This window comes from Mytilus galloprovincialis, chromosome 2 (genome assembly GCF_965363235.1).
Source record: "Mytilus galloprovincialis chromosome 2, xbMytGall1.hap1.1, whole genome shotgun sequence".
In the NCBI taxonomy this organism is placed as follows: Eukaryota; Metazoa; Mollusca; class Bivalvia; order Mytilida; family Mytilidae; genus Mytilus; species Mytilus galloprovincialis.
The window spans coordinates 88,738,323-88,750,589 of NC_134839.1; the positions used below are offsets into that span (position 1 = coordinate 88,738,323).

General features: G+C 32.1%; 1 protein-coding gene across 1 annotated transcript; it reads right to left on the reverse strand.

The window, feature by feature from the left end:
* LOC143064774 (ceramide kinase-like protein) lies at positions 1-11,131 on the reverse strand. The gene is made up of 13 exons (XM_076237857.1): positions 10,881-11,131; positions 9,534-9,794; positions 8,430-8,561; positions 7,789-7,852; positions 7,442-7,584; positions 5,710-5,784; positions 5,128-5,314; positions 4,385-4,462; positions 3,699-3,814; positions 1,926-2,167; positions 1,124-1,426; positions 594-838; positions 1-245 (listed from the first exon to the last, which is right to left on the reverse strand). The coding sequence occupies exons 1-13, from the start codon at positions 11,062-11,064 to the stop codon at positions 149-151; spliced, it is 2,127 nt and encodes a 708-aa protein (XP_076093972.1). The 5' UTR covers positions 11,065-11,131; the 3' UTR covers positions 1-148.
* Between the last annotated feature and the right edge of the window lie 1,136 nt (positions 11,132-12,267).

A 12,267-nucleotide genomic window follows, 5' to 3' on the forward strand; every position in this document is an offset into this window, starting at 1 on the left:
TTTATAAATTTCTATTGAGCTTATGACAGACTGGAACCTTTCTCTTGATGATTGACTTGATGATTGTTTGTACTGATGACTGTATCCTTGTTCCTACTGATGACAGGCTCATTGCTCCTACTGATGACTGGGAGGTAAGATATTGTTTCTAGTTGATGAGGGGAAGGCAGGATAATGGTGAATTGATGAAAACTGTATCTGGTGATAAACCAACTCCATATACAGATAGTAACCCATGATGTACCCTGTAAGCATAGAATGAAGGTATCATTGTAATAGTATATAAACATTTATAATATTTTGAATCAATTATCAGCAATATGTGTACAATAAATTAAAAGTTTTACAACATTTTTACATTTGACATTGAACTTCATCCAAAAAGAGGGAAGTATTGCATGTTTAATGAGAATAATAAAAATATTATTTGACACTGTGCCTTGCTGATCACCAGTAGTAAAAAGAAAAGCTTAGCATTATGTAAATAAATAAGATTGCTTATTCCATCTTGAACAATTATTTGAATTCAAATGTTTATCAATGTCGAATTTTCCAGTTTTTATCCCCTGGAAAAGTAATCTGATAAAACATACCTAAAACTCAATAATGTGTCATCACATATCTCATTATCAATATTCCATACAGTCTGAATCTTTGATTCCTCTTTTATCCTTTTCTTTTCTTCTTTTTTCAACACCTTCTTTTTCCTTCTCCATCTCTCCTCATCAGCAAAAGTTTGTCGATACTGCATTCCTACAAGTCGTTGGTCCTGTGGAGCACTGTTTACAAGTACATTGTCTTTTCTCTTATATATGTTGTTGTTTTTATTCCCAGATCCCTATGGAATATAGATATAATACATTTAATATTAATGACTAATCTACACTCATTTACATTTTGAACCTCAACAGTTACCAACATGGGATGTTGATGATATGGGAAATGTAAAACCTATGTCTCTCTATTTGACACTCTATATATTCATTATTGCAGGCAAAAATAAATTTAATGTAACAAAATTTGTTAATGCCAAGGTCAGTCTGGAAAACATTTTTTTTTTCTAAAAAGCAGTTTGGTTGTTATTAAATTCTTGTGTTTCTTACAAATCAGTGTAGAGACTTACTGTACGACTTCCAGGTGGCGACACATCGTCAACTTCATCATCTTCATCGGTATCATCAAGATCATCCAGATCTTCTACACTGTCTGCTCTCCGTGGTGATGGGGTGTGGATGCTTCCATTCTCACCATCAATTATAAACGCATCACCTGACTTAACACCTTGGACAGACATTCTATGTTCTATAGACTTCATACGATCCTCCACCTCATTATATGTAGTATCCTTGTAGTTCCAACCCATTGGATATCTAGGTTTAAATCTTACATCTTTTACCCTATGTATCTCCACAAATGGAAAATCAAACTGTAAAAGAAATCATAAGTTTATTCTTTAAACAATAAAACCTGAACACTTGTCTAAATTTCTAAATATCAATTTCATTTATATTCATATTCATTTTAGAAGAAGTAAAATGTTACATATTTATTTGTTAATTGTAAGTTAGTAAGTCACACACAGTCTAATCCCAGTGTATGATTATGAAAGTTAATGTTAAAATACTTCTATAACATGACACATAAATAAACATTGTGTATCAACAAAGGTATCGATCGATGCAAAGTAAAAATTATAGCTCATATTGTGACTAAAAACTAAATGCCTTAGAATAACACTAATGAACCAAAAAATAGACATTTTTTTTACAGATATAACTCAAAAGTCAGCAATAGTATATTTTTTAGTATATTTTTTATGATAAACTTGTACCATTATTATTGAATTCAAATCCTTCTTTCTGTTTTCTTTAATCTTAAAACAGTTTCCATTATACTTTAATTTATTAATAAAATGTTATATTTACCTGATTTTTATGGTTTCCATGACGTTTCAGATATCTTATAAAATCCCTTCGTGAGCAGTCTTTAACTAGAACCAACTCCATAGCACCATCAGATAAATGAGTAAATTTACTGAGCCCCTCAGGAGCCACCTCACAATTGCCTGGTATACTATATAACCCAACATGATAGTAACTACCCTTGGAGGCTTTCCATGGATTGTCTTCTAACACTTCCTCTGAGAGTTGTTCAGTATCACTTAAACCTAAATAGATCAATAAGTCAATAGTTTATAACATTGGTTGAAATGCTTTTGATTTTCTCATCAAATCCTGTGTAAATAAAATCCTGTAAATTCTTTTCTCTGATATTGTACAACAGAAGGTGGTGTTAAGACATAATCATTGTGTACAAAAAAATATAGTTTCTTCCATTTTCTACTTAATTTACATTTAAAGCCAATGTTATCAAATAAATACTTATCCAATAATGTAATTATCCAAAATTATACAATTTGTGATCCAACAGTAATAATTCCCTCATCAGATATGCACATTAATTTAACAAGAGTGCACACACTGAAATGTCTCGCCTTCTTTACTAATCATTGATATTATGTTGATAGTCCTAAGTATAAAGCTTTATTTCAACTGCCACATAAACTTAACATTAACCAAGGTAGCTAAACAAAGACCAATGAACCATGAAAATGAGGTCAAGGTCAGATGAACCATGCCAGGCAAACATGTATAGCTAACAATGCTTCCATACAACAAATATAGTTGACCTATTACTTATAGTTTAAGAAAAATAGACCAAAACACAAAAACTTATCACTGTGCAATGAACCGTGAAATTGAGGTCATGGTCAAATAAAACCTGCGGGACCAACATATAGATCATAAAATATTTCCACACACCAAATATAGTTGACCTTTGGCATATAGTATTAGATAAAAAGGCCAAAACTCAAAAACTTAACTTTGACCACTGAACCATGAAAATGAGGTCAAGGTCAGATGAAATCTGCCCGCTAGACAGGTACACCTAACAATCATTCCATACAACAAATATAGTAGACCTATTGCATAAAGTATGAGAAAAACAGACCAAAACACAAAACCTTAACTATAACCACTCAACCATGAAAATGAGGTCAAGGTCAGATGACACCTGCCAGTTGGACATGTACACCTTACAGTCCTTCCATACATCGAATATATGGACTTGACCACCAAAACTTAAACTTGTTCACTGATCCATAAAATGAGGTCGAGTTCAAGTGAAAACTATCTGATGGGCATGAGGACCTTGCAAGGTACGCACATACCAAATATAGTTATCCTACTACTTATAATAAGAGAGAACTTAACATTACAAAAAATTTTAACTTTTTTTTCAAGTAGCCACTGAACCATGAAAATGAGGTCAAGGACATTGGACATGTGACTGACCGAAACTTCGTAACATGAGGTATCTATATACAAAGTATGAAGCATCCAGGTCTTACACCTACTAAAATATAAAGCTTTTAAGAAGTAAGCTAACGCCGCCGCCACCGTAGCCGCCGCCACCGGATCACTATCCCTATGTCAGAATTTACATGACAGTATACATTAAAAGCCTAATATCACCAAATATACATTTCAGAATGTCATATATTCTTTCTATTACAGATGAGGTTATATAAAGTGAATACTGGTAATCACAGATATAACTATTAACACTGGAATAAGTTACTGAGGTACAAAATATTCAAAATCAGTACTATTATTCTTGATATTAGGAGTACTTACTATTAAAATCATTACTATTATTACTAGAATTAAATGGTTGTACTATACATTCCTCCACTACATCAGACGTATTGTCATCTTGTTTACTGGCATCTACCGGTACACACACATCACATCTGGGTAAAATACAAAAAAAGTACATCAAATATGGTTAAGATTTGTCTTCTTTAATTCGTATTTAAATTCTGAAAGTTTTTCTTTTCGGTAAATAATCTCAATGTATACATGTAAATCCACACATCAGTTTCATGTTCATTTCCAAAAGAATTTTAAGCTGTGAAGTTGACAAGTGAAATTCATAGGGGGATCCAGGGGGCCCGGGCCCCCCCCCCCCCCCTTTCGTGGGAAAAATTTGGTTGATTATATAGGGAATCACTGAAGCATGACCGGAGCGGGCCCCCTTATGAAAAGTTCTGGATCCCCCACTGAAATGATACAACATTAAGTACATATATCAAAGAAAGTTCACTATGACCATTTTCAACTTTAAATTTTGCAACTCTTTTTGATATTTTCAACACAATGCTTTTACATTTTTTCTCAGTATTTTCAACAAAATGATTTTCAATGTAAAAAATGCACATCACAATTGCATGTCATTGAACAAAATGTTTTCAGTTTCTTCAAATTCACTCCATCCCATAAAAAAATGACACATAAATTTTCCATTGAATGCTAATACTTACCCTGTACGACATACAGTATACTGCTGTTCACTAGAGAGAGGGTCTGCAGGGAGATATTCTATATCACATTCATACATTCTGTTATGTAAAGCAAATGAAGTTAGTTAAGCTAATGAGTTATGTTAAATCTAATTCCTAAATTTTCCAAAAGTTCATACATCTAAGACTGCATGTATTAAATTATATGGTTTCCAAAATTCCTTCAGTAAGAATTAAAAGTTTCCTCTTGAAAATGTGTTGACCACTGGTGTTGTGTGTACAAATGGTGAAAATTATTGCAGGGATTAGCTAGCAAAAAAAAACTATTGCAAGACTAAACAGAAGACATAACATTCAGGTTTTTGTTGTTTTATTGTTTTAAATTTTTAATAATAACCAAATCTTCTCCAACTTCCAACAAAGACAAATTGATTCTAAAATGAGGTTACAATATTTGTTGCAGATAAAATTTTGTTAAAACCCCCAACTAGATTTATAAGCAACAAAAACTTTCAAATTGTACACATCAATGTTAAATTGGAGATATCTGTTTCATATTTTGCACTGAATAAGGGGTAATGTATCATCATTTTTTACAATGTATGCTACCTATCTATGAGAAAATAAGACTAAGGCAATTTTATTGTTATCATATCTATAGGCAAAAACTAAATGTTTACCTGACAAACATGTGATAATTAATTATACTATGCAGTCCTGAACAGTGAACTGTGCATTCTATGGATATCAGTTATAAAACCTACCTGAATTTAGATTTACTAAGTGCTTTAACTACTGCAGCATCTAATCCTTTACTACCAAGTCCTACACGGTTATATTTTTTGGCTAATTTGAGAACATTTCCAGCAAAACCATATTGGCATATAAAACCCCATTGTAAAAATTTATCTTTGTGGAAAATTGATATAACATCTACTGCAGCTGTTCTACCTGTTAGAGAAAATTAAATTCAGTCAAACTAGGATTTAATAATATTATAAAATGTTTTTGTAACAATAATGAATAATATTTTTAAAGTATCAAAATTAAAACTAGAACAAGTTACTGAGTAGATATGGTAGTCTTGCTAAAAATGTTTAATTAAACAACAAAATCTCATCAGAACTTAGGAAGATAATTTATCAAACAAATCGTAGACTTACACATATATGCTTGGTTGTACTCCTATTTACAAAAAGTTTTGCAAAGAATAAAAAAACAAGAAATAAGATAGATAATGCATAAATCTGTCTCATCTTTAATAAAGTAACTCTTAAAACTTTGATCCATTTCAGACCATCTACATAAAAGAAAAGAAAATTGTATTTAACCTTTTGACAACTTACCTAGTATTATATTAATTGCAGCACTAACTGGATCTAACTGACCTAATACTGATTTAGCTGCCTGATTTGTGGTTCCTGAAAAATACAATTGATTTCTTCATTTATAAAAAGAAATACTTTCCCCAGAAATCATTATTTACAAGATGAAAATTAAACTTTATCATTAATTTCAAGAGATGTCAGTGAAAAAAGAAATGTTGTATGATGATAAATAATGATTGGTGGCTACTTTAAAACATCCAGTGGCATATTTATTAAATGCATTTTCAGGATGAGAACATGCTAATGTAATATGAATATTGATCCTGCTTTCACTAACACTCTGAGCTGGATTTTTAACGTGATAGTACACAACTTCACAAGGAAGACATGTCACCCTACCTGAACACAGTATTTTGACTCCTAGCTGACCTGTTTTGCTCCCTTTTATACTGCATGCTTTGTGGAGAAGTAGCACATACTTATTTAATAACATACAAAAACTTTTATAATTTTAGTTAAAATTTTGAGCTACAGGTCAAAAGAAAAACATCTTGGCAAAAATTTCAATCTACTGAAGCTGTTGTTACCTTAAAATAGAAAACCAAAATATCTTTACTGTTTTGATTTCATACTCATGCTTTTATTCTAGTTTCTATCTACTATGATCTACTATGGATTCATTTATTTTTGTGGGTATCATTTTTTGTGGATTAAGGGAAACTTGAGTTTTTGGGATATTTGATTTTGTGGGTTAGCAATCTCTGTATACAAATAAAATTGAGAATGGAAATGGGGAATGTGTCAAAGAGACAACAACCCGACCAAATAAAAAACAACAGCAGAGGGTCACCAACAGGTCTTCAATGTAGCGAGAAATTCCCGCACCCGGAGGCGTCCTTCAGCTGGCCCCTAAACAAATATATACTAGTCCAGTGATAATGAACGCCATACTAATTTCCAAATTGTACACAAGAAACTAAAATTAAAATAATACAAGACTAACAAAGGCCAGAGGCTCCTGACTTTGGACAGGCGCAAAAATGCGGCGGGGTTAAACATGTTTGTGAGATCTCAACCCTCCCCCTATACCTCTAACCAATGTAGTAAAGTAAACGCATAACAATACGCACATTAAAATTCAGTTCAAGAGAAATCCGAGTCTGATGTCAGAAGATGTAACCAAAGAAAATAAACAAAATGACAATAATACATAAATAACAACAGACTTCTAGCAGTTAACTGACATGCCAGCTCCAGACTTCAATTAAACTGACTGAAAGATTATGATTTCATCATATGAACATCAGGCACAATCCTTCCCGTTAGGGGTTTAGTATCATACCATCATAACATATATGAGAAGAACATAACCCGTGTCATGCCAACAACTGTTTTTAGAATAAATGTGTTTAGTTCCGATGCAAAGACCTTATCAGTGACTCAATATTAACGCCAAAATATGCAATCTTTAATGACTTGACAACAGTATCGTAATTATATCCCTTCTTAATAAGCCTATACAAAATTTGTAATTTGTTGAACATTTGAATTCGTGGCTCACCTGTACCCATGAGACCCACGGAAATTGGTATCAAACGAAAAATAATATATCCACAGTACTTGTTTTGTACTTCACAGTGAAAACATACGACCATAAGTTGAAGAGACCAAATTTCAATGAAAGACAATACAATAAATCTTTGAAATAATCTTTCTGCAAATACATAAGTCAGGCCTGTTTATTACTCACCTGTAGGGATGATTCCCAATGGAATATGACATCTTGCTGGCGTCAATCCATTTTTGAGATCTATATGTTTTGAAGCTTGTATTTTATTCAGTAATGCTGTGGTCACTTTACTAACAGTACCATCTCCGCCAACACAGCAAATACTACAAAAGAAAAATTACTTAATCAATAGAAGTAGATAACAACATTTTAGATCAAAATATTACTTCAAGGTCTGCCAGTTGTAGCATTGATAAGCAAAAAATTGTGTACAAACTACAGTAATTCCATTTTCAAATTTTATAATGATGTGCACCCAAGAAGGTTCCTGATACAATACACTATAAAGGTTAAAGGTCACAACTTACCAATCATACTGATCTACTTCTAGATGTATCATTTCCTGTTTCACATATTCATTATGCTGTATCTCTGTGAAAAAAAGTAACATGAAAATGAAATGTATGCAATCAAATCAAACGGAACTAGTCCAAGAATAAATTGTTCATTTTTGTAAGAAGCATGAAACGAATATTAATATAAGAGAATTTGTATTGTTTAAATGTCGGCCTTTTAAAAATGTTCTAGCACAGAAATTATGAAAGAAACATACTTTTTTGGTAGGTTTTCTCAACATTACATAACAAAAATTGACTTCATGCATTTGTGCCATTTCATGTGTTCTAAAATTGTTCAGTTGTTATCAAATTTATCTAATAATACATGGCTACAGCAAATATTTGCTTTAAAATAAAATTGAAAAGGCTAATTTTTTGTTTGAGCATTTAGTAGTGCTCTTTAAATAATGTTCCTTTATAAACTATCAAAAAATCTTGCATGGATCAATTTGATGAATGTTTAAATTAGGAGTGTTTAAATTTCTGCCCTTTAACCACGGTGCCAAATAAACCAAATATGACAAAGGCAAAAATATTTTTAAACAAAAGTTAAATTCAACTGCCAGTCTGTATGAACAATTGTCATTACTGAAATGGTGTAACATATATACCTGTAGAATCTACAATTAAATTGGCTGCTTCAAACAGGTGCTGTATTTTCTGTTTGTAGATATTACTACTGTTATGTGGTCCAGCATGACTTTGTATATATAACTTCATTGATTTAGGTCGTTCTTTTATTGCTGAAAATGAACAGAAATCTTTTATAAACCTGTCATAATCTAAATGCAAAATATGTGTTAATATATTTGTTTGTATTTCATGTATTTGATTCAGTTTGATGTTGTTAAGTACTGGCGATATCATCTATCAATTTTTTTTAACATGTATGTAGATTGAAGTACTGATGAGCTACATGTATCTAAATATGATTGCATTTTAGTAAAGTTTGTGATGCTCTACATGTTCCGTAACACTGTCTGTGTTGCCTTCCACAATGTATATAACAATTTTGCCAACTGTTTTTTTTTGTTATGTTAGTGTTCTACATGTAAATTCATTTGGATTTTCAGCAGAATAATTATGTATGTGACTTTTTGTCCCTGCAGTAAACTGTGATGAAAATGACCCATGAAATGTTGGAAGCATTTATTGCAGAATAAAAATCCTTTCCTTTCCTAGATGTGTGTCAACAATTTATAACTCAGTGTTTTTCCCCCTAACCATAACAGAAAAGTTCCAGATATACAATTATACTCTATGTCGTTTTACGGACGCCATCATGAGTTGGTTGACTGTTATGGAATAACCGTTTCACAGATGATATCGGATTTGTTACTTATGTCGTAACAACAATACCCTTCACTTATACATACCAAATAAGACTTTTTACTGGATTTGTAATAACATAAGCAACACGATGAGTGCCATATGTGGAGCAGAATCTGCTTACCCTTCTGGAGCACCCCCAGGTTTTCGTGGGGTTTGTGTTGATTAGTCTTTAGTTTTCTATGTTTTAACTTCTGTACTATTATTTGTCTGTTTGTCTTTTTATTTTTAGCCATGGTGTTGTCAGTTTATTTTCAATCTATGAGTTTAACTGTCCCTCTGGTATCTTTCGTCCCTCTTTTTCAATTGTGTCTTTCTACAACATGTACTAAGAACTTGCAAAATAAGCTTTTGAATATTAAATCCCGATTTTCTCTAATTCTTACCATCTAAGTAATCTGTTATTTTCTCACAATATTCTTTACAAATTTTTTCACTTGGGTGTTCCAGTTCTATAATTCTTTCCTTTAAATTATTTGGACCAAAGACTTGATAGGCATATATAGTAAAACCTTGACACATGCCCTCTCCTTCATGTTGTCCTGTTGTTTTTCTGCGTTTTATCTTTACACCTAAAATATCCTCAAGAGGTAAAACCTCTTCAGCAACTCCCTTTTTCTTTTTAAATAGTCCCTTTGATCTCACACCTGCAATACAATCAGAAAATTATGAATACATATCGTTATATAATTTACTAGTATATAAATAGTGAGCACTTTTTTAAAGCTTCTCTACCAGGAAAAATTTTCACTCTTCTTTGCATTTTATAATAATAGAAGTAATAGATTTGTTTACACATTTCTTTTATAAAAAAATGTGAACTCACTGCATCCATGTATTTTAATTAAATAGACTAATTTACCATTGAATTTTAATGTATGAAAAGAAGTATTGATTTACAGGTACAATGTATCTGCTATCAGAACAAGCTAAACATATTATGTTACATTTGTATGTAATTTATTATCAATAGATCTTGGCTCTGATTTTTTTTTCCTGAAAATGTTCTGACATGAGTGATATAGAAAATATCAGATACCTAAAAGCAAAAGTGATTGTTATTGTTCAAGTGTCAACTCTATTCTTAGGTCAAGAAGTTCAAATCCCAGGTCAGGCTTCATAGATTTCTAAATAGTGACATAGCTTCCTTTAAGGGCATACAATACAGCTACAGGGGAGGTAATGACGTTGGTAATTTTTTGGTTATGTCAATCTGCCAGATATCGGAAAAAGATAAATTTTTGGAGTGATTTTTTTCATTAATTTGAACAAGTATACCCCTCTTTTTAAATTGATGTTTGACTTGATAATGTTTTTTCATTTATCGGTTTTTTAAAAGGAAAAATCACAAATGATTATTTTTTTTAAAGAAAATAGCAAAAAATGCCACTTTAAATCTTAAGTTTCATACATAAACCAACATCTCTTGAAGACACATTGTCATCTTTGATCTAACACTGGTGCCTTAGCTCTAAGGCTTTAAATGGCTATCCTCTCTTTAAATAGGGAATACTCTACTCCACTAGATTATCATTAGGACCATCATAAAGGGACTTAGCAAATACATTTTTAACCAATAAATATATAATTTTAAAGAAGTTGCCTTAAAAAATGATTAATTAGCATTACGCACTCGATTGTGCGTGTTTTTCTTATTCCATGGGATACTGCACATATACAAAATATTGATTATGTTTCATATTGATAACTTAGTGGATGTTAAAATATCATACCCTTATTGCCGCTGACACTGACCCAGCTGATGTTCCCATTTGCCAATGAAAGGGTCACATCAAACCCGTCTTCGCGAATATCAAAAATGTTTGTCACGTCTTCTTCTGAGACAAATGGGTTCGCGAAAGCTCCAGTGTGTTTATGAATTGGCATTCCATCATCTGAATAAGTATAATCTACCATTTCTATAACGGAGAAAGTGATGAGAAACGATAATGGTCAAAATACATCGGAAGTTCAAAATTTATCACGGACTGTAGAAATTACTGAGTTGTGATTGGCTAAAATTAATGACACGCTTCGTTAAATAAAGTTGTCATAGGAATTGTGTCAACAATTATTGTGCGTTGATTAATAGTCATAAATCAATTATCTGAGAGAAAAATTATGAAAAACAACCCAATTAACTAATGTGAATAAGCAAACGCGTGTCAGTGTGTCCAGAAATAATTTTCAACGCATAATATTTTTACAGGTGCCCCTTTTTTTCTATTTTTTTCTGTTGTTTTATTTTTTTTAAAGGAAATATTCTGTAATATTTTCACTTTCTTAATTTGTTTTTGCTCTTTTTGATACGATGTTACAATAAAAGTAGATGAATTTTTTACCTTCATCATAATCTGGGAGTGACAATAAAAAATTATATCAGAGCTGCAGGGGCGGAACCAACCATTTTAAAGGGGGGGTCCCTAACCCAGGACAAAGGGGGTGGGGTTCCAACTACATGTCCCCATTCAAATGCATTGATCGTCCATAAAAAAGGGGGGTTCCAACCTGGATCCACCAATGGAGCTGGGACTATTATACTAACTTTCAGGGAGGATACACTTAGTTGTGCGGACAATTTTTGCAATTTATACTGTAAAGCTAGCTCTAATAGTTTGTTAAACAATGGCAAGGAAAAACATGAGAATAAAAAAAAATCTCAATATATTTCAGGGGCAATAGCTCAGAAAAAGGTGGGCAAAATTTTCATGGAAGACAGAACTTGTTGTGCTGAACATTTTTAATGCCATTTTTTTTCTCTAATTTTAATACTATAGTTTAAAAAAATATATTAGCCAAAACTGGGGGCCACTATGTTCGATCTGAAGACAAGGTTACCATATAGGTAAATCAACCTGAACAAAATCAAAACTTTGTAATTGACATCCTATAGATGAAGCAGACAAACTTTGATTTGAATTCATAAAGCAGTTTTATGCGTTTACTTTTCTACATTGGCTAGAGGTATAGGGGGAGGGTTGAGATCTCATAAACATGTTTAACCCCGCCGCATTTTTGCGCCTGTCCCAAGTCAGGAGCCTCTGGCCTTTGTTAGTCTTGTATTATTTTAATTTTTAGTTTCTTGTGTACAATTTGGAAATTAGTATGGCGTTCATTATC

Bases quoted from the DNA above. Each gene is read 5' to 3' on its own strand.
- LOC143064774 (XM_076237857.1), bottom strand. From the start codon at position 11,064: ATGGTAGATTATACTTATTCAGATGATGGAATGCCAATTCATAAACAC. The intron at 3,815-4,384 runs GTAAGTATTAGC...TATTTTACCCAG, and splicing joins TATACTGTATGTCGTACAGG to ATGTGATGTGTGTGTACCGG. The intron at 839-1,123 runs GTAAGTCTCTAC...TATATTCCATAG, and splicing joins CGCCACCTGGAAGTCGTACA to GGATCTGGGAATAAAAACAA.